This window comes from Emys orbicularis, chromosome 5, assembly GCF_028017835.1.
Source record: "Emys orbicularis isolate rEmyOrb1 chromosome 5, rEmyOrb1.hap1, whole genome shotgun sequence".
Lineage (NCBI taxonomy): Eukaryota > Metazoa > Chordata > Testudines > Emydidae > Emys > Emys orbicularis.
The window spans coordinates 21,123,820-21,147,424 of record NC_088687.1 but is presented as its reverse complement, the minus strand read 5'-3'; the positions used below and the strand labels follow the sequence as shown (position 1 = coordinate 21,147,424).

Here is a 23,605-nt window from a genome sequence, read left to right as displayed (position 1 = left end):
GAAAAACCTATTTTAAAGGTGCAGGCACTAAGGCTATGTCTACACTGGCAATTGAAGGACACAACTTTTCTTTTAGCGGTATTAACTTTTTTGTCTTTCGGGGGGTTCACCATGAGCAAGTGCCAAAAGGGGGGATGTTCCCATGGGGGGAGGGAAACAGCACACAGAAAAGGCAGATATGAGACAGGAGCATAAAGGCAAGTAGAACAGTTCTGACCATGACTTTGTCAGACCTAGAGTCTGTGAAACAGGAATAACATGTCTGCCCCTTCATAAGTGGATTGTGTGGGCCAAACTAAATTAAAGGGTCAGATCCTGGCACTTTCTGTTACTGTTTTGTACCAGACCACTTAATCAGCTGCCCTAAATTTCTTCAGGCATCAGGAAATCCCTGCTTTGCCAAGGACTATTGTAGCTTGACGGTGTGTACAAATGTTCTTAATTCAGCAGTGAATACCATCAAAAACAGTGAGCTGCATTTCTTTAAAAAATGAAAAGAAAATATCAAGTGATTCCAAGTCAAACAAGCTTACAATTTGCCATGGCACAAGTGTCAGATTTCCAAAACACAACTGACATCAAATTAACGTCCATATATCAAACACTTTGAATTTGTCCAGTTGATCTCAAGGTTTGGCCACATAATTTTGCTCCAGCCACATACATGCTATATCTGAAGCACAAAGGACATGTTTGGTAGGTTTTAGGTGGATTGGGCAAAATTAGCCTTGTAATGGAAATATGCTCACAACCTTAAGTACAGAGATTTCTCCTGTCTATAAAACCATATATTGACCATTTTGTGTGTGTGTGTGTGTGAGAATTCAGTAAAGTATTCCAGGATACAGTTGGTATGAAACTATACACAATAAAACATATTTTGTTGTACTGAATTTTCCCTATTTAACTTGCAGCAACACAGACCTGCAAAACTCACTCTTACAATGTTGCCACTTGCAATTTTATTGCTAGTCTTGTGATATTAGGTTTTTTCTTAAAGACCCAGTTCCTGGTGTCATGTGATTACATAAGGACCTCAGCTTTTGTTTTCCAAGTAAAAGTAAGTTGTGTTTGTTTGTTTGTTTGTTGTTGTTTTTCCTAGCCTTCAGGCCTGTGGAGAAAAGCTTGGGGAAAACCTAAAGGCTCAAAAACCAGAAGGCAAATTCAGCAACGAGAATTAAAATTTTAAAGCTCTACTGACTTTTTTTTTAAACAAATCTCACTATTTTTGAGGGCCTGACTTATTTATTTTATTGATTTATTGAATGCTTGGGATTGGCAGTCAACGCTAGCCTATGATTTTAAATAATTACATTAAACCTAGTTTCAGAAATAGAAACTAAAAACTGAAAGTGTTGATACAGCCTGCATGACTAAAACAATAAATGATTTGCTAGTAAGTATTCTGCAGTGCATCATTTATGTATGTATGCTACTCGATCATTTCACAACCAGAGCTGCTAATCTGTCACGGTTTTCTATTGCAGTTGTTGTCAACCAGGGGTCTGGGAACCTCTGGGGGGCTGTCAAACAGGACCAGCCTGGGCTGTCCCTAGACATTGTGGTACCCTATGCAGGCTCCTGGCCTCCATGGGTGAGGGGGATTCCCAGGCCTCTGGGCAGGGGTGGCAGCTGTGCCCAAGGTTTGTGGGGTGGCAGGGGGAAAACCACCCCCAGCACATTTGAGAACTCTTGGAGGACAAGTGGGGTCCTAAAAGACTGGAGAAGGGCAAAAATAGTACTTGTGCTTAAAAAGGGGAACAGAGAACCCAGAGAATTATAGAACAGTTACCTTAACATTGATACCTGGAAAGGTACTGCAACAACTGATTATTTAATCAGTTTGTAAGCATTTGGAGAATAAGAGGGTTATAAGAAATAGCCAGCATGGATTTGTCAAGAACACTTCATACCATACCAATCTAATTTCCTTCATTGACCGGGTTACTGTCCTAGTGGATGTGGGGAAGCAGATGTGCTATACCTTGACTTTTAGTAAGGCTTTTTGATAGTCTCGCATGACATTCTCATAAGCACCCTAGGAAAATGTGGTCTAAATGAAATTACTATGAGGTAGGGGCACAACTGTTTGAAAGACTACTCCAAGAGTAGTTACCAGTGGCTTGCTGTCATACCCTCCCACTTTATGGAGTGGGGTTCTGCAGGGGCCGGTCCTCTGTCTGATACTAGTAAATATTTTCATCAATGACTTGGATAATGGAGTGGAGAGTATACTTTGTAAAATATACAAATGCCACCAACCTGGCCCAAGTTGCAAGAGAAATTTGCCGCAAGAGATTTCAGTTAGTTTTTCTTAATATCTGTCACAAGAGGGTGGTTAAGCTCTAGCCTAGGCTTCCATGAGAGGTTGTGCCATCCCCATGATGGGAGGTTAAGAACGGGTGGGATGAACACCTGTCTGTACAAGGATCATGTGGTTATAGCAGCACCTCTGAGGAGGCAGACTCTCATTGTTGTGTATAGGCAAAAGCCTCACGTAACTTCCCCCTGCAGCCCCCAGCTACGCTGTTCTTGTAATTCAGATGGAAGTGATGAATGCATGGATTGTTGGGGCCATATTCTCCTCTGGGAGGAAAGGCTGAAGTTTCCTAGTAAACTGCAAATGGACAAGGGTATTTCTCATTAATGAGGCTATATGATATTCTAGGCTAAGTGCAAAGTCAAACAGGACCCTCAGGCTTTCCACTACCTTGATATATTTCAGATCTGGACAGGACCTCATGTGCCTGGGGATGTAATGAGTGACATTTGCAGGAGGCATAGTGCCAAGCTCTTTTCAAGCTTATAAATAAAACAGCATGAAATTGACCTAAAAACCTTGTGACTGAATGAAAAATCATTGTTATGGGGAACTTTTACCTCCCTGAACTAACAATCATGTGATTGGAGCTTGTCTCTGCATGCAAGAGGGATTTTCTTTTTAGGTTGAATAGAGATGCTTAATTTGGGGGGGGAGGTTGGGTTGAGAGGAACCATGACTGAAAGAGCAGTCCAGTCCAGCTATATAAAACCAGTCACAGTGGAGGAAAAAAATCAAGATTGTCAAGTCAAGTTAAACAAGATACACGGGAGTCTTACGCCTCAGTGCTACAGCTCTTGTTCACAAGTAAGTGGCTTTACTGGAGTTCATGCCAAAGGGTATGTCTACACTACAGGATTAATCCGAATTTATATAATTCGAATTTAGGAAACCGATTTTATAAATTCGAATGTATTCGGCCACACTAGGCACCATTAATTTGGTGGTGTGCGTCCAAGCTACCGTAGTAGCATCAATTTCCAGAGCGTTGCATTGTGGGTAGCCAATAACATCTAATTGCCAATAACATCGAATTGCGGCCACACTAACCTTAATTCGGATTAACAATACCGATTTTGACGCTACTCCTCTCGTCGAGGAGGAGTACAGAAATCGAATTAAAGGGCTCTTTAATTCGAATTAAATGGCTTTGTTGTGTGGACGGGTCAAGCGTTAATTCGAATTAAAGCAGCTAAATCCGAATTAAAGTCGTAGTGTAGACCAGGCCTTTTAAAAAGCTCTGAAGGTGGGGAGTGGGAGAACAAGATTGCAACCTTGCAAGCTACTGTGTGCAGGTGGCCCCTGTGTCCATGCACACCCCCAGTAAAGTTAATATCTGCATTCAACGGGAGCCTTAACTTGGCCCTGATGCTGCAAAGTGAACTCTAATTGTATATTATTTAGCATAACTGTTTAATTGGATACATCTTTTCGTTTGCAAGTAATTTTCACTGTAATTCTTTGTTAAAAATAAATTTTAAAAGTGACTACCCCAGTCTCTAGGTGCTTTTGCCACAGATTTTTTTAAAAAATTAAAGCAAATAAAAACAAATATTAAAACCCTCCCAGCAGCTTCTCCTCACTTCCACAGTAGGAAGTAACTAGAGGTTAACTTAGTTCGCTCCACCCTAAAAATCCTAGCCTTTACGGGACTTTTCCTTCCCTAAAAGTTTGGTAAATGGTTGAGCAATCCAATGTGCTCGGGGCGGGGGGGCGGAAAAAGCAGTTCTGTCTTCTTTCAGACCAAGAGGCAGTGAGTTCTAATGCTGATAGCCCCCATAGAGCATAAATATTCTTATAGTGAGGGGACTTTGGCTCTATTGTCACTGCTAACTACAGCTGAGGCTGTAAGGTTCAAGGTTTACATTCAAAAAGAGGGGGAGAATTATTGTACATATGTGAATACAAGAGCTGACTGTCTGTACACACAAACATACTCAACAGGCATACCTCCAGTGGTTGAAACATGGGTCTGGCAGCCAGAAATTTTCCAGTTCTTATCCTGACTTTGTCAATAACTTCTATTGCATCTGGGACTTAATCACTTAATGTGTCTGACTCAGTTTCTCCTGCTATAAAATAGAGAATTCTTACTCAGAAACACTGTGTGTTAATGTGTGTACAGTGTTTTGAAGATGAAAAGAGATGGATTATCAATCTGTCTATTTAATGCACACTTACTAGACCAGATCTTAGCCCTTTGTTCAACCTGGCATAGGAGAATTTCAGGGTGGGTGTCTGGAACTAGCTATGGCCATAGGGGTGAGGGCATGCCAGGGGAAGGGAAGCAGGTCAGGGACAATTTCTGGTGAGCTTTGGCTGCTGGCAGAACTACGCCCCCCCCCCCCCCCCAAGCTGGCTCCAGTATTGGGAGAGGGTGGGGCACAACTCACAGTCACTTGTGTACCTCTACCTGGCGGTGCCCAGCACAACTCAGTCACATGCCTGAGAATTCCAGCCTAAGAGTTACAGCTGCTAACAACAGTACAGACGTGGATATTGACTGTTACCGGTCTTATTACTGCTGGATCTTTCTCTGGTGTAGCTATTGTATATCATTTACATGATTTTATACTCAGGTGAATGCTGTTTTTTTTTTTAATCATTCAAGGTACTGGCACATGTCCAGGATCTCTGTGGCAGAGAGGTGCCATGCAGGGGAACTTGCACTGGGCTGTTAACAATACTCTGCACCCTGTGCGCCTCGTTAATTGGTCTCTGGCTGACCTTTCTTGTAGGCCTGGGCCTTTGTTTGTGCATGTGCAATCTTTTGGCTCAGCTGTCCCGGCCTTTAGCCCTCCCTCCCGTAACCCCCCCCGTGCAGTCTGCCAGGGCTTTCTTCTCTCTCGGCTGCAGCGCGGCGAACTTCCCCATCCCTCCTGGGCCGCGGGGGAGGAGCAGAGAGAGGCGGAAGTGAAAACAAGCCCCGCGGGACGCAGCCCTAGCCTCTCACAGGCGCTGCGAGCTCCGTGCTTCTCGGCTCCGCGCGGCGGCTGCAGCCTCCCAGGTGAGCAGGTGCCGAACGGGCGCGGCGAGGCGTTTGCCGCTGAGTCCCGGCCGAGGCGGCTGGGCGCTCAGGTGCTGAGAACTAGCCGGGCTGGAGCGAGGGGCACCTGCGAGAGGAGCCGGGGGCAGCTCCTTGTTGGAGCGTGTTCTCCTCTTCCCGGAGCTCAGTGCATGGGGTGGGGGGCTCCGGCTGGCAGAGCCGCCCCCGGCACGGCGCGGTGCAGCGCCGGGCTCCCGAGCTCGGGGGCGGAGAGCAGCATCGGCAGCACCATCCATTGCTGAGCGAGACATCCCACCCCCAGTGCCCGGCCGGAGGGGGGAGGCGCGTGGTGCAGCGCGGAGGGGCATGGGCGGCAGTGTCTTGCCCTCTGCGGCCCCCAGGAGGGTGGGCAGGTCAGAACCCCCCCCCCCCCCCCCGGAGATGTGGGGAGGAGAGAGTCACTCCGAAGAGAAGCGGGAGGGAAAAGCAGCGGTGTCTAAACGAGCGTCTCGTTGAGTTGATCGGAATTGCTATTGACTTCGCGACCGACTTCGATTTATTTGGTCCCCCTGTCCCTCCCCTCCCCGAAATCCCTTTTGCCATCTCCACCGTGGTGTTGGTTTTTAAGGGAAACAACAAACACCGAGCTCTTAATACTAATTACCGCGTAACCGATTTGTTTTTTTCCTTCCGAGAACTCTACTCAAAGAACCAAACAGAATGGATACCAGAGTCAATCTTGTTTTGTAGGTGCCAACGCTGCAAGCCTGTGTGTGTGTGTCTGTGTGTGCATGTGCCCATGCCGGCTTGCGCCCGCCCGCCCCAGGCTCTCTGTTTTGGTGTTTAAATGCAAGAGTGTTGCACAAAGTAGCACCAAAAATGGTCAAGAGGGAGAAAAAGGAAAATTCATAGCTGAGCTGGGTTGGGCAGGTTTAGGGCGTGTAATTGTTTGATCATCATAGCCATGTATTTCCTCCTGCCCGTGGGGACTCTTGTAACTAGATAGCTACAGGAACAGTAAAGCCAGCAGTTTCACTTGTATGCCAAGACATACTTTTTTTAAAAGTAGTGTGGTGTTTAATGCTGCATCTTCTGCATTCTGTGGATGACTTGGGACTGCACATATAAAACCAAACCTCCTTTTTGATGGTTTCATACTATAACAAATATGTCTAAGATGTCACTTTTTGGGACACTGGGATCTTCACTGCAGCAGAACACCAGATTTTCCCAGAAGCACAGGCCCCGACCACTTCTGCTGAAATATCATCTGTATAATAGCAGCAAAGGGTCCTGTGGCACCTTATAGACTAACAGACGTATTGGAGCATGAGCTTTCGTGGGTGCCACCCACGAAAGCTCATGCTCCAATACGTCTGTTAGTCTATAAGGTGCCACAGGACCCTTTGCTGATTTTACAGATCCATGGCTACCCCTCTGATACATCTCTATAATGTTATCTATTAGCACTATTGGAGGTATGACCTACGGTTGAGCAATTCTGATTCTGCCCAACAGAGGGCGATGATATACATACTTCTTTATGATTAGATGGTGAAACCCATTGTTGAGCACTTACACAAGAAGGCTCACCGAACGCTCATCAACATGAGTGAGAGTTTCACAATTTACCCCTTAGCTAGTCCATTGTGCAATGTTTTCACTGAGACAAAGTCAATTCATAGACCCCTGCGCGGATACAAAATGTATATCCACATCCAATATGCAAACATGGACCGTGGATTTGGGGTCTAGATATAAAATTTGGATACACATCCATCTGCTTATCTGCAAACATGTCTGCTGATATCTGCATCCACGGATATAAATTGGGCATCCGTGGCTTTGCAGTGCTCCATCGATTCATGTGGTGATATCTCTCCTTCATACCAGATATAGAATCTTTAACGGTGACATAAACAGATCAGTAAATCTATTTTCTTAGGGTGTTTCTTTAGTTCTCTTTCCCCACATCCCAAATAAGTTCTCTAGTTTATGAGATGCCGATGTTTCAATGCAAGCTCAAAGCTGGAGGGTGCAGGGGGGGAGGGGAGAGAGCACATTATACCTTGCCATGCCAGATGCCTTCCTTTGCAGTTAGTTACTGTAATTTTTGGGTTATTTTGTATCTTTTCCTGGATTTTTGGTAGTTGCCCCCTTCCTCTCTCTTTTTAACGCATGCAGGAAAAATTATTCACACGCTTAATTTTTGCTTTGAGTTAGGAAAAAAAATCTTGTCAACTCTTACTGGTGATCAGAGTCAATCTGGTGTTGGTGTGTCCCAACACATTAGATAAGGTTCCTTTTTCCACAGTCATTAATTTGTGATAGCTTATAATTTTAGTGTGATTACTTTAGGGGGAACAAAACATTTTCATATGGTAGTAAAATCATTAGTAAACTAAAGTGCATATTTATATGGGTTTCAGTATTTAGTACATAGAATAATTCTTGCTTGAACTAGTGTGCAGGTCCTATAAGGATCATATCTCAAACTCTGTGGACATTCCCTTTTGTGTGGGTGAGTGAGAGGGAAGGAAGGAAGGAAGAGAAGGAATCTTTGAACTAGGGAGACATTGGCGTTCTGGGCCTGTATTTAGTCACATGTGGTGTGCGGAGGGGGGCACAGGAGATGGAGATGTAAGTGAGCCAGGTTCTGTCCTAGAATTCAGTGGGAGCCATGGTCCTTTCGTGGCTTCTGGCATGAGGGTGTAAGTAGTTCAGGAACTGCCTCAGTTCTGAAACAATCTCTGTTGTTGGCTTGGAGGAGTAGTTCCTAAAGGTTATCTTGTTGTTAGCCTGCCTTACCCGAATGCTCTTCTTTTTATTTAGTTAAATGGACCTACTGGTGTGAATAAGACTCTTACAGTTTGGCCCTTAATAGGGAAACAAGGCTGAATAGCTAGACTTTTTTTTTTTTTTTTGGTGAGGTGTATCCGGAAATCTATATAATTACATTATTTTTCCTCAAGAAATGACTTTAATGCATTATTAAATTTCTGGTGAGAGATTTTGTAGAACTTCCCAGATATTCATCTTCCCATAGAAATGAAATTGTTTTATTAGTACAGTATCCATAAATCTATTACTTTAAAAATAAGTCACCTGTAGTGTAAGTATAGTGAAAAATAATTCTTGCCGTACTTGATAATATTTGAAACACACTTTCTTCTACTTGACTGAAGTTCCACCTTAAATCTCCTGTATTAAGTAACTATGGAATCTTACAGTGATTTGGTGTAGTCTTACAGTAATCCACCCCTTAGTGTGTGCACTCTCTCTCCCTCCCCACTTCAAATATATAAAAATAGAAGGCAGCTACTACCTAAGACGTCATTGTAATATTGCCTATATGTGGTGTAGCTGAAGCTGTTATCTTTGACACTGAGCAACAAAATTAAGTGCACAGCGTGCCTTTTAAAGGTAATCCTTCATCCTTGTTTGGGGAGGAGGGGAAATAATCTTGAGATTGTTTTAAAATACTCTTCCTTAGTTTAAAGAAGTTGCCTTGGTATTTGGTACACAACTTTCTGTGGTTATAAATTTTTGCGTTTCTTTTTGATTTCTTCTGTAACACCTTGTATGTGCCTAATAGGAAATTGGGGTTGGATGTACATTAAACTGTAGGTAAAAATGCTAAGAAGAGAACATTTTTCCCTCTGAATAACTTTGACTTTAAAATTTGTAGTTTTTGATACTTGAATTGTTACCAAAACATGCACGCTCCTTGGAAATTAGTTTTTATGTGGTAAATGTACCTGTGTAGCTATGACTAAATACATAATATCACAGGAAATTAATGTGCAACATCTCTTACATAAACTATTAAAATTTTTATGTACTTAAGTAATTTTTAAGGACCACTGTCAATTTAAATTTGGTCCAATGCTTACATTTTGCAAAAAAAAGCTTAAATAACCTCCAAACGGAAGCCTAGAGGAAATATTTCCACGTTTTTTTTTCTGAAGAAAACAATTGTTAAAAAATCATTGCATGCAGTGTGTGAAACCCAAATATTGCAGTGCTAAGAATCAGAAAGTAAAACTAAATTGATTATTTTTCTTTTTCTAAACTGACAAGTCAAAAAGTCAACAAAATGCACAAATAGTGGCAAACTAGACTTTTTAAAGTCCGTTCACTTTTACTAATATAAGGTGTTACAGAACAGAAAAACCTTGTTTGCAACATATATTTAAATTGACAGGGCCCCTTTTAAGTTAACGTGTGCATTTCCATTTCACTGTGTACATATCCTGTTAAGATTTACATTAAAAATTTAATCCTCTTCCACAGACGTTTATTATCTGGAATTAGACCTTCAGCATCCAACACCATGAGCAACTACAGTGTGTCTTTGGTCGGCCCTGCTCCTTGGGGTTTTAGGCTTCAAGGTGGAAAAGACTTCAACATGCCTTTGACCATCTCTAGGGTGAGCCATATTTGCCTTTATAGACTTTACAAAAATGTCTAGTACATCATGTAGTACCTGAAATCTGCAAAGATGAGTATTTCTGTAATCATCTTGCTGAATGTGAGGACTGATCACTTGTACAGCGGATAGAAGTATTTCCTTTCATCCTTGCTTCCGTAGATGTGTGTGTAAGAAGCAGAGGTGGAAAGTTGCTGACATAAGTTATATCATGTCTTAAGCTAAAGTTAGCTTTTGAGCAGCAGGATGCTTGACCCTCCTCCCCCCTCCCACCCCGGCAATGGAGGGCAGAAGAGGATGCATATCTCTCAAGTGGGAGTGGGCATGGATCTTTAATGAGAAAATAGCTTGTGTTGCCTCTGTGTATCCAGCATATATTAACTGAGTTTATGGTCTTTAAGTATTTATTCTTGCAAAATCCTCCTGTTTACAATTTAAAAAAACGTAGTTAAACTATGTGCAGTACAATGTTCCCTCTAACTTTTTACACCCATGTGCAGAATGTATTTTGTTATGTGCACCAATATGGAGGTGATGTGTGGTGAGGGTGGGGCCAAAGGGTTCGGAGTGTGGGAGGGGGCTCAGGGCTGGGGCAGAGGGATAGGGTGCAGCGGTGGTGGTGGTGGTAACTGTGGCTGGGGGGGAAGGTTCTGGGGTGGGGCCAGGGATGAGGGGTTTGGGGTGCAGGAGGGGGCTCCGGGGCAGAGGGATGGTGTGTGTGTGGGGGGGTGAAGGCTCGGGCTGGGGATGAGGGGTTTGGTGTGGGACCAGGGTTTGGGGTGCAGACTGCCTCGGGGGTGGGGCTGGGGAGAGAGGACTCTCCCAGCCCTCTCTTGCTGCAGTGGCCTGGGAGAGAAGTGCCTCGCCATGGCATCTCTGGCGCCGGGGCTGGGGGAGAGGCGCCTCTTCCTACCTGCGCAGACCTTGATAGCCTGCTGCGTGGCCGCGCAGCTTAGAGGGAGCTTAGGTGCCATAGTTGCGAATGGTGTTTCATTAAAATGTGCCTGAATGAACATGCCAGTTTCTCACGGGTGTTGTACAGTGTATTGCTCTAAACTGCTGCTATTCAAAGGGTTTGAGGAGCTAAGTCAAAACAGATAAAATCTTTGTACAAATAACAATCCAGTGTCTAGCTAGAGCTCACTACCCTCAAATAGCATTTAATGGATATTTTTCTTTGGATCTAGGCTGAGTTTCAAAGCCTTCCTCAAACGTCTGAGGCTGTTATATTTGGCATGTATAACATAATTATATCATGTTTGCAATATTGAGGCTTTCAGAATATTAGGAATCCTAGTTAGAGAAGAGTTTATTTTACTTCTCTAATACGTGTTTCCTCTGTGTAAACCAATTTTTTTGAAGAGCAATTCTACTATAAAAGTATTTATGTGAAAATGGCATCTTATTTAACAGATTGTCTCACGCCCCCTCCCCCAACACTTACCCTATTTACTTCAGTGACAAAGATAAGTTACTTCTTACACCTGTTGAGTGCAGTGTCAATACTGCCCTGGGAGAGGGATTTGGTTTCTGTTGCATCATCAAACTTCGCTTTTTCAATTGCAGGTTCAAATACTGCTGGTTCATTTAAACCTACATAACCTTATTCAACTGTGGGTTACGCTGTTGCGATCAACGTGAAATTTTGGCCCTGCAGCATATTTTAATTAAATAATACCGAATTGAGTGCTATAGAAATGACCTCAAATAAATACAAACTTATGACAGTTGATGCCTGAACCGGAGGGTGTACTGCATACTTTTTTAAACCTAGGGTGAGGTTTGCATGACTGACAGGAGAATCTCAACAAATGATTTTAAGTTACTGATACAGAGAAAACATGGAATCTAACAAGGCTGTTTTTACAGTCACTTTTCAAAGAACCACCACATTTCTTAAAGTCTAGGTTATATTCAAGTGCCTCTAGATCCTTCAGCATCATTGGCTTGCTTTCGAATGTATCAAACTTGTTGTCACTTGAGGCTTTGGATTTTTTCAAACTAGGTCTCAGTTGGGCTTCTAATATGATGGCTGTCAGTTTACATGGGCAAGAACTATGACTGTGAACCGTAAGTGCAGCTGGTTGCACCTGGAGATTTAACCCTTTGAGTTGCAGGTATGAACTGCTCACATGGCAAGGAATGATTGCAAAGCTGTTGAAACATAGGTCCTATACATTTTTTGGTCAGGAACTCTTATTTGGTACACATCCCAGACCTATCAAACCGTGGTAAATGATAGAAAATAATACTACTACTCCTAGTGTGTTTGAGAACCAGAGTGCAGCTACATTATGAGAGCGGGTAGATTTAAACCAAAGCTTTGCAGAGAGAGGGAACGATATTTTAAGACTATGTACTACACTTATCCTTGACTAACATTGCTTAATCCATGTGGCACATACTTAAATGTGCTGTTGTATTGGGATGCACTAAAGAAATACACAAATTGGTCTAAACAATTGAATCTGTAATCCCCAGTCCTCTGATCCTATGCCAACTGGCCTAAGACTCCATCTGAGTAGCTCACGTTGCAGGATTGGGGCCATAATAATCTGAGCCAAAATTTTAAAAAAGTAAAATTTGGCACCTCTACATGAGCTCCACCCCTTCTGGGTTGTTTCTTTTCACTGTAAGTTGGACTGTGTGTGTGTGTTTGGTCTGGAGTTAAAATGTACTTAGTTTTGGTATGCAAATCCTCCTCCTCCTCCTCCTCCTATCTGATAATTTGAAGAGTTCTGTCTTGTGTCCCTTATACACTAGCACAGCATGTACAACACGCCATCCTTCTCTTCCCAGTGAAGCATAAATGCCTTTCCTGTGTAGTTAGACTGCTAATTAAAGAGTTTTGAACATACTGATTTAATAAAAAAGGTAACAAAGCAGCAGAGTTATTTCTGTTCCCTTACAAAGGTCCTGCTGTCTCTCATGACCTTCTTGGGTTTTGTGCAGTCATGCCTGGAATTCATTCTGGGCTATGATGGTGAATCTTGGTCATTGTGTTGACAACTAATATCTTGCTGTAGCTTTGTTTTAACTCCTTGCATTAAGTTTAAACAATACTTAACACAACAGTATTCTCTGTAGTTGACAAATAGTAAGTTGGTCTCCTAAAAGTATTGAAATAACCTGTAAAGTTCTTAAGTAAAAGGCTTTAATTTAAGAAACTTGCATCTCCTGTGACTGTCTCAAGAAAGTTCATTCATCTTGCTATTGCTATTTTAATGGCATTAATTAGTGGTGCTATTACTAAAAAAATAATACACTGAGTTCTTCCATTGAAATTTTTGCAGTGGCAAATGTGAATTAAGGGTTTTTAGTTTATCGTGTCAAATAGGTCACAAACATTTGCACTCGTACACTGTGTATTTAAATTTGAATCCTATAAAGCATTTGTAGTGCTTGCCATGACTGACTGACACTGTTAAAGTAATACAGAAATGTTACTATTCAAAAATGAGTTTATATATAAAATGTTAATCAAGAGTCTGCTCTGAATCTAATGGGTGACACACAACCACGCAAAAATACAGGGATGGGTGGAAAAGATCCAGGGAGTAGTTGGCAGAGAAACTTGGGTGGGGTATAGGAAGTTTTGAGGGTTTGGGGAGGAGATAGAGATATTTGCGGGATGTGAGTTTTGGGATACTTTCAAAGTGAGAAGGTTGAACTACAGCTTTGATGCTTCAAGATGTTGAGCACTCTGGCTCCCATCCAGCAATGCACTTAAGCAAGTGTTTAACTTTAAGCATATGACTAATCTGATGGGACTGCTCCCAATACTGAAGTTAAGGATCAAACCTGATATGTGGAAGAAGACGGATACAGGTGCTCTGATTTGTTGTTCTAATAAAGACTGATATATGGGCCTGATCCCATTTCTTTTAGACCTCATTGGCAGCAGGAGACTGGGCTGATAGATAAGAAAGAGAGTCTAAAAGTGAGTCAGACAAATGCTATGGCACTACTTTCATATGGAGAGAATGCAAAAATTATTTGGCCCGAAATAAATGAAAATGGAGAATACTTGATTGGGGATATTCAAAGATTGGACACATCTCAGTATATCCTACCTGGTTCCATATGGCAAAATAAACAGAGCAAAACAAAATAAACAAAACTGAGAAGATGAGGAGAATGTAAATTGCCTTTTACCTTGTTGCATAATCCAAAAACAAGAAACATGTTATAACTTAAGAGCAGTAAAGTTAGAGCAAATAAAAGCAAATAACATTAGATGCAAGGTATCCACTTCTGGAAGCTACTACCATAGGAAACAAAGACTCCTATTTTTGCTGTATTTAAAACAAAAAAGGCTACCTGACTTCATGTTCATCAACAGCATTGGCAGTTAGGCAGACTGACTATAGCCATAATGAAATCTGCTTCAAGCGTATAAACTGCCTCTGAATCAACGTACAGCAGTGTACATGTTAATGTGTACTATTTTCTGAAACTTAAAGAACTGGCTCCTGCCAGATTCAGGATATGGCCCAGTGCTCTGGATGAGTTTATGCTTGATAACATGACTGTAAAAGTAGCATTGTGGATTTTGATAATTGTCTCAATTATTTTTATATAAAACTTCCTCTACTTATGAGTAAAAAGATATTTTTGTTAAGTTACAGCCCAGCAAATTCAGCTTGGACTATGATGATCAAGCTGGTTCTTTTTAATCAGGAACATAATCACCAGTAGTAAAGTATCTGCAGGACAAATTAGCCATCACTGATGCTTAGTTAAGCCCATGCTCTCAGGCAGTCTGGTTGACTGATGACTATTGAGCAGACAGCTTGGGAATGACATTGATAGATACCATTTAGCCTTTGCCAGCTGGATCATTCCTTTTGGTTGTGGACTTAAGGGCAGATTTCTCACACCAGCACCCCCATTTAGAATTTAAAAGAAAAGTAAGAAATTGATGCAATTTTAAGGACGTACAGTTGAAACCTTACCTAACCTCTTTAGATTCCACAGTAGCACTAACTCAAACACCTTCCACATCACGCATAACATGCTTAACAATGTAAACATTATGTATAACAATACTTACAAGAAAGAAAACAGAATATGCTGCATATGTGCAATGTGGTTGAATTAATATTGCTGTAGAATTGGCAACTTTTTCTATATTCTGACTTCTTTAGGTGTTGCATTCATTTATTTGCATGAAAATTCTGATAGTTGGTTAGAGCTCTATACTTGACTAACAAAACCAGGATAAGACTCAGTAAATACAACTGTAACATCAGAGTTGTCAAAATTGCTATCCTCTGCAGGATGTAACGAATAGTGGTGTTTGGTGTCAATGTTGCATTCGTTGAGTTATGGTAACCTGAGAGAGCTTTAACCATCCATGCTAAATGTAAGCGTGATATGTTTGTAATGTGCCAAAATGGGGACTATACGCTTTTGAAGGTGACAAGATTTTTCACGCATTGCTTAATGTTGTTCTATAGCAACACTAAACAAGAAAAGTTAGAAAAGGATTTTATAGCTTTTTAATATTTAAGTTTTGTGACAAAGCATCCCCTTTATGGGAAAAATATACAATTAACTGTTTGTTAGCAAATACTGTTCAAAGGAGTTCTTTCAAAAGAAATGTTTCTGTCTGGCTTGATTCCCTTCAGCTTTAGGTAACATTTTTTGAAGAACAATGTTCTTTATACATTTTACTTACACTGATAGGTTCTGTGTACATCTTCCTGCTGGCAGCATCCCAGCTTCTCGCAGTGCCTCAATTGCCTGATTCTGGCAAAGCATATGAAATAAGTCAGTCTCTCTCTCTTCCTTCCCCCCACACACTGTTCCTCCCCCATCCTACCCATTCAAAAAAATAAAAACACCTTATCCCTACTTATGAGACAATGTTCATGATAAAAAGAACGAGGAGTACTTGTGGCACCTTAGAGACTAACACATTTATTTGGGCACAAGCTTTCGTGGACTAAAACCCACTTCATCAGCATGAAGTGGGTTTTAGTCCACGAAAGCTTATGCCCAAATAAATGTATTAGTCTTCAATGGTTGTGTGGTTAATGATGAGAGATTTGGGTTCAATTCCCAGCTGTGCCTCCAACTTCCTGTATGAGTTTGGGAGAACTCAGAGACAGAGAATAATTGAGTCATCCATCTGTAAATTGATGGTGGTAATACTTCCCTCTATCTGTTGTGTATGTTTACGTTGTAAGCTCTTCAGCGTAGGGACTCTGTGTTTGAGGCTACAATGTGCTTCACCCTATACAACCTTGTTGGGGCCTGTAAGTGCTACTGGTATATAAATAATAATTTATATATTTTATATATGGAGCAAAGAACCCATTCCCCCACGCCTGTAGAGTCCGCGTCAGAGGGTCATTGTTAGGAAATTCATGCCTCCCTTTAATCCCGTGCTCTTTTTCCCTCTGTGGAAATATATAAGACATAACCTTATTCTGTAAGCTGTATGTACGATTGGATCCATGTGACTCTTTTTTCTGCACAAAGCTTGTGTTTCTACAGCATCTTAGCTTTTTAAAAACAAAATCCTCTCTCCACCTTTGTATTGTTAATGCAACTTTTGACTAGGGATCTGCATAGGTTGTGCCAGTTGTATTCCAAGGTGTGGCATTAGGATTTCTTGGAAACTACCTATTTAAAAAAAAAAATAATGCAAGCATCTATGAAAATAATTGTAAAAAGAGAATAAAGCAGCAAGACACTTTAAATGTTGACTGAGCTGATGCTTGGGTCTTGGGATTGTCAGTTTCCACTGGGTTGAACCTATTTGATTTATTTACTTATTTATTTTAGGCCACATGTGTTCTGTCTGGTTTTTAAAAAAACAAACAAACACAAAACCATGATTGGGATGTAGGGAAATGAAAGCAAATAAAGTGGAATTTCACTCATACAAGTAAACCCTGAGAGAAAAAGGAGAATAACTTTTGATCTCGCCTGGCAAATAAATCAATAGTAGTTCTGGTAACTATGTGCACTATCCTGCAAGATGTTGAGAGTTATCAGCTTGGGACAGGGCTCTTACTGGCAGCTTCTGGCATTGCAGAACTGGGTTGATTTGGCCAGTGAGTTGGGAGACGCCTTCCCTTCCTCCCCCGAGGATACCATTCTGAAACACATTTTCATTGTATGGTAGCTTGCATTTGAGTGTCGTAAAAACCAATGTATATATAAAATATTTGTAAGCAATGTCTTTTGCTTTTATAGATGTCCTGTGAAGTCACTAGAGGCAGGGGGACAGGGCTGTTAACTTCCCTTGGAAACATGCAAAGGAAGGGGGGGTAGCAGGCCATTGGGTTTCTTCTGGCCAATGGCTCAATGGTCAGTTTGTGCCACTGGGCACAAAAAGTAGCACAGGGGTAGACATTTACAGGGGATTAAAAAAAATGAGAAATTTCCTTGCAAAGGCCGTAAACTGGGGCTTTCTTTTGAATATTAATAGGAAAGAATTAGACTTATTTGCTTTCTCTGTATCTGAGCCTGGCGGCCTGACAACCTTTGTGAACTTCCTGCCATTTCAAGAAACTATTTTTAGTGCAACTGCTTTTTCTCACTATTCATTCCTGATGGTTATCTTTGAGGGCATTGTGAGAAGAGACATAGCCTTCAAAGGTTGGTTTGTTTTGGTACAGAGCCAGGAGATAACATTGGTCTTGTTGGGGGATTTTAAGAACAGATCTCATATTATCAGGCTATCCATTTAAGGGAAAGTGTGACAGAAAACTGTCCCTCATGTTTCAGGCAATGCGAGTATTGAAAAGGTGACATTACCACAGTCATTAGACAAAAACTGCTTAATATTCTAGCTTATATTTTACGTCAAAGTAAGCTAATTTTGTAGGCAAGGAAACATGCTCTCAATCTCCACCTCTGTAAGGAGATACACATGCCACAAATCATCACAGATAGTACAAATTGGCTCTCTGGTTGGCAGTCTCTGAAGAGAGGTGAATGGTTGAATGGCCATGAAAACTAAAACATGTCTTGATACTGAGAAGGGATTGTGCTGATGTTACTTATGTGAAATTGACTTAAGTCTGCAGGGCCGTCAAACCAGTACCATTTTTATGAGAAATAAAGGTGGATGAAACATGTTCTCACTCTCGAACACATCCTGCTCCAGAGTCTCCTAAACTCGAGGTAGAATGGAAGTCTCGCTCATCACGGTCCTTTATCTTGTGTGATCAAGTTTCAGCTATGATTAGAAAAGATAGGGCAATATTGCATTCTCTGGACTGCAAGAAGCTGTACCAGTCAGTTTTGGGGGCAAAGAAAGGGCTGAGACTGAACCACTAGCAAGAAAACTTTGGACTACCATTAAATGGCAGAGGGGAAAGTTAGGCAGAAAGTATCGGATGTGCAGTGGTGCAAGTATGGTGGCACAGATATTTATAGCTGGCACAGTGTACCGGAAAGACACAGGAGGCACCCGCCCCCAGCCCTTCTATGCAGCTGCGTCTCCTGACTGGGGTCTGTACAGTAGCTCTGCTGGAGGACAGGGCTGGAGCGGGGGGGGGAGACTGGCCGTGGTACAGCATCCTCGTTGGAGGAGCTGCTGGCACTGGTCTGCCTGGTGGCCCCTCGTTCAACTCCTTTCCTTGTTGCGGTTCCCAGGAACCGCAGAGGGAAAAGGAGCAGAACGTGCAGCTCCTCCGGTGGGGCTGCTGTACAGACCCCATGCAGGAGGACTCAGGAGATGCAGCTGCATGGAACGGCTGGGGGCGGTACAGCAGCCATGCCGACGGAGCTGCATGTTCTGCTCCTTTGCCCGCTTGCGGTTTCACCGCAGCAGGGGAAGGAGAAGAACATGGGGCTGCCGGGTAGGGATGTAGGTGGTTAACCGGTAAGACTATACTTACTGGTTAACCTTCTTAACCGTTAACCCCTACGCTCGGCTGGAGCGGGCCCCAGCTGCTTAAATGTTTAAATGACACATTTTTAAATCGTTTAAACAGTTAACTTTTTAAACAGTATTTACATCCCTACCGCTGGGCAGCCCAATGCCGGCAGCTCCTCCAGCGCGGCTGCTGTACTGCCCCCAGCCCTGTCTTCTGGCGGGGCTGCTGTACAGACGCCAGGCAGGAGGACTCAGCTGTGTGGCAGGGCTGGAGGCGGTACAACAGGTGCGCCAGAGGATCTCCTGGGAACCGCAGCGGCAAAAGGAGCAGAATGTGGGGCCACCAGGCAGCCCAACGCTGGCAGCTTCTCCGGCACGACTGTATCGCCCCCTTGCCCTTCCACGCAGCTTCGTCCCCTGAGTCCTCCTGCCTGGGGTCTGTACAGCAGAAGTCTCCAGAGCAGCAGGAGGATGACAGTCGTCTCCCGCCCCCCCGGTAACGTGGGATGGATGTGAATCATGGGGAGGGGATGGGGAGAGCGCGGGGGACCCTGGGCTGGGGGCAGGGATTGGAGCCGTGGGGGGTCACGTGGGGAGCTCACATGTGCCCCCACTCCTGTGTCCCTCCCATGAGTGCAGTGTACCAACAAGAAATGATTTCTACTTGCACCACTGCAGATGTGTCAGTCTGTCTGTAGCTGCTTAATTCAAGATGGAAATTTCTTGTTTCCCATCCCGTGTGTTTTCCCACAAACTGGAGCAGTACAGGAAAGTTTCAGTAGTCAAATAGATCTGTTACTTTAGCTAATACTGATAGCTAAAATAGTGATTTTTTTAATATATATATAAACATACCTTGGCTTAATTTAGGTGAGCTCAAATGCATCATCAGGTTTTCAGTGAGCGTTCAGTTCTACATATGAGTGTAGCAAAAATAATTGGTAGGCGGGGTGCATTCATTGCACCTCTGAATAGATTTGGGGTTTATCTGCACTTGTTTGGATGATCCTGTTTAGCTGCTGTTGGATTAGGTAAATGAAGAAAATTGTACTAGTAGCCACGGGTGAAAAATTTGGTTTAAGTGACTTGTATCTGCCACAGACTTCCTGTGTGATCCTAAGCAAGGATAGAATCCAATTCTCCAAAACAGTATTCTCCACGAGACTCTTCATTCTTTTCCTGTAGTCTCCTGCATCATTAACTACAGAATTTGGAAGGTGTGTAGTGAATGAACTGTGGGTCCTACAAACAGCCTCATTGACTACACAATTCTGATTGATTTCCAGAATACAGTCTTTCCTGTGCACTGAATGAGGGAGTGAACTCGGGGCAAAAATAGTATGCGATCATGTAATTGAAGACTGTATCGTCCAGTGTATTCACTAGAGGGCTGAATTAAGATTGCATGGATGGAGCATACTGTATTTGGTGTAGACAGCGTAATCAGTAGAAATGGAATGTTGAGAGAATTTTATTGCCAACTCTAACAGACCTCTACTGAGCATGTGGAAACAGCAGTTTTCAGAGGTCTATAACTCAGACAAATCTGGGTGGCTTTTTTTTTTCTTCACAAGGACAGCAAAACTCTGCTCCAGCATATGAAGGTGCTAGAGCTGCTCAGCAAAACAGTTGTCAATATTTTCCTTTAACGTTGGAGTACTCTTCCCCCCACCCCCATTGTGGTCTCTAAAACAGCTGAACTTCTTTTTGTTAAAACATTCCTAAAATGTTAATTTGAGGCAGACACCCATCATGGAAAATTTTGACCTAAACAGTTAAACGTTTTTAGCGAAGTTATAAGCAATAGAAAACAAAAATAGAATGGAAAGTGTTAGGCAACCCTAGCTATAGCTATCTGCTTTGCCTATATTGAAACACTCAGATGACTATAACGCATTATTTGAAATCCCAATAAGCTAAAATATGAATCTTGCTTCCAGATCTCTCTCATTGCCCTACTGGAAAGGTCAAATGACTCAACTCGCTATGGAGGGAGTCTGGCTTAACCTGTTTTATTTTAAGGGATATCCTCATGTGTTATCCAGTCCTGTCTCTAACTTCCATCGCTGACCATCACATTTTGATGCATTTACCCCAGAGAGAGTGTGTAGTTTATTTTTCATTAGCTATTTCATGTTTGTTTTGACAGTTTTTGGAAAAAAAGCTAAAATGAGATGTGTAGTAACTGTTTTTTGAGGGCAAGATTGCCAGCTGGGCTAAAATACATACAGGTCTGTCTCATCTTACGCAGGGGTTCCGTTCCGGGGATAGCGCGTAAAGCGAAAACCGCGTATAGCCAAAACCCCATTGAGTTCAGTGGCGGGCGAAATCGCCCGCATTACAGGGATAGTATTAAAATTGTTTTTCTCTTTTTTTGGTTTTTGTGTTGTTTTTGCCGACCGCGTAAAGTTGAAATCGCGCATGTTAAATGAGCGTAAGAGGCGACAGACCTGTACCTACTGCATTTCATGGCAAGCTGATGCCTGGGTTGGGTAAAGAGATACCATAACCCCAAAGAAATGCAGTTAGGCTGGAAAAAATGGAAATGTCTATGCTCAGCAGAAGCTCCAGTTGCTGAATGTGGTATGATTCATTTGGGCTTCTTCAATAACATTTTTAAGAGCAAAGGCAGAATCTTCCAGTCATGTACCTTATTTATTTTGACTTAAGCACTCCTTCATTATCCTTGGGTTTAGTGGACACTTGAGTTACATGGAGTTGTTTGGAGGCTCTAGCAGGAGAGTGGAGCTCTTTTGACATACCCTTGGTGAGGTAGGGTAGCTCGTCTGAAAGGGTAGTTAGCACAGGTGATGCTTTCAAAAAACAGTGAGGTTCTTTCTTAATCATGTTTAGATTTTGATCATTTTGTGCATGTCTACGTGTTAAAAGTGGGGCTAATAACTGGGCCAATATATCTGATGAGACCCTTCCTCTCTCTTGAAGCAAACTGAAGCCTAGCAGCCTATGCTCTGCTCTCAGCGGGTGCCCCATCTTCACTTTTGAGGTGTGGGCTTCGCCACTCATTAAAAATAAAGATGTACAGAGATGGTCTTGTGTGGTTGCTGGGAAAGTCACAGTGCTGGTATATCTAAACAATTCCATGATGTTCCTCCTCCCCACCCCCCCAAGTTCCCCTTCTTATTTACGCTTCACTGGGGCTGCGGTGTCACTAGGCTGACTGTGGAGGCTGCTTCCTATCATCATCTATAGTGTGGTACAGCTTCCATCACTGCAGGAGAACATCTGTACTCTACTGGCACTGAGAGGATCCTGTCAAAATGAGGAATCTACCAGAGGGTGGTTCTGAGGTCAAGGACATGAAGGTGGGGAAGAGCTGCCTCTTGAAGACCTTTGTCCAGGATGCTTGTAGGAGATTCTGTCAATGTCTGTAGTTGGGGAATGGTGAAAATGCTGATTGCCAAGAGCTGAGGGGGCAGGGAGGAGGCTCTTTCCAACCAAAAGGCCTCGATATTTAATTTTTTAAAATCTAAGTGGAAGCGTAGATGGGGTTCAGAAGAGCTGGTAAACTTATAACTTTCAACCTGAAATTTATTTTTCTCTCTCAGGATTTCTGTCATTTGGGAGTAGCCTAAAAAGCAAGCTTTGAAAGGCTAGTGATCTGTTTAAAGTATTCAATCACAATGAATCTATAATTATAAAATGTGACATGTTTAAAAACTTTCATATGCAATGGCTGAATTGTAGTAATTTCTTTTAGAAAATGAACTTTAAAAAAAGAGTAGCAATGTGTAATGTATTTCTGGGTCCATTTCTTCTTGAAAGTGGCAGTGTAATTATGACCAAATTACTTGACCAGACTTTTCTTATTGTATTAAAACTATATCTAAATTCTTTTTTACTTCAGGCCTCTATCATCTGTAAGAGGATTCTCCACCCCCTTCACTGAAGGAAAAGAGGCCTTGTGGAAGAATTGGCTGACTTTTATTAGACTAATTGGGAAGTTCTAGGCTTGTAAACATTTCACCATCAATGTTGTGTGTGGTAAATCATATGGTTTCCTTCTGGTTTTCTCAACTACTTAGCATATCTCAATGTTGTGTATTCATACCAAATAAGGATTTTGTTTTCTTACAGTGCCTGAAGGTATTTTTACTAGCAATTATTCAGGAATGAACAGACATCTACTGGCATCTCAGTCCAAATTTAAACTGCAAGTAGTGTGTCTGTCAGATGATAGTGTAATAGCACTTTGGGATGGGTTTTTGATTTTTGATTTTTTTGGGGGGTCTTAAATTTGATTGGAAAAGAGTGATACTGATTGGGGTATGGTAATATTTATTTGCTCTCAGACACTTAGCAAAGAAAACAGTAAGCATTACACTGAGTACTTAACCCTTCTCACAAGTGACAACCTGACTGAGTTTTGGTTCTAATACAGCTTGGTTCTGTTGTATAATATCTGCACATGTGGATGCAAGCTTTTATCATGAGCTATTTTCTTCAATAGGATGCTTTTTGAAGGCACTAGCCAAATATGTTAATATTACAAACAAACTAAATCTTTTGAACGTACCACTAGTCAGTTTATACAAACTCTCTGTTCTCTGAGAGCTATAGATAAGGGGATTTTCTATTTCCCTTTCTCGCTATCAGACTTCATGGCAGCTATTTTCAAATGTGAGGAAAAAGTCATAAGAGGTAGTAGCAGTTTGTTTTAGGCAGACTCAAGAACACGTTCTGCCTGTAAGTTAAAATAGTGTGTGTGTGTGTGGGTGGGTGTGTACACAAGGTGATTCTGCAAGTTGCTGAGCAGATCCTCCTGCAAAGCACTTAAGCATGTGGTTAATTTTGAGAACTGAAAAGCTTCTGTGTAGCTCAAAAGCTTGTCTCTTTCTTTCAGCAAAAGAAGTTGGTCCAATAAAAAAAATATTACCTCACCCGCCTTGTCTCTTCAATTTTAAGCATAAGAGCCACCCCCCTGAGACTACTTAAGATGCTTAATATTAAGCATCCCCTTAAGTGCTTTGCTGCTCAGCCCCTTGTAGGATCAAGTCTATATTCTTACTCATTTGG

General features: G+C 42.1%; 1 protein-coding gene across 1 annotated transcript in view; it reads left to right on the top strand.

Moving 5' to 3' along the window:
• The first annotated feature begins 5,248 nt into the window (after nt 1–5,248).
• PDLIM5 (PDZ and LIM domain 5) overlaps nt 5,249–23,605 on the top strand; it is a 201,529-nt gene continuing 183,172 nt past the window's right edge. The window contains exons 1-2 of the mRNA XM_065404810.1: nt 5,249–5,327; nt 9,600–9,735. Coding sequence (XP_065260882.1) covers nt 9,640–9,735 — 96 coding nt within the window. The 5' untranslated portion in view covers nt 5,249–5,327; nt 9,600–9,639. The remainder of the gene's footprint in view (nt 5,328–9,599; nt 9,736–23,605) is intronic.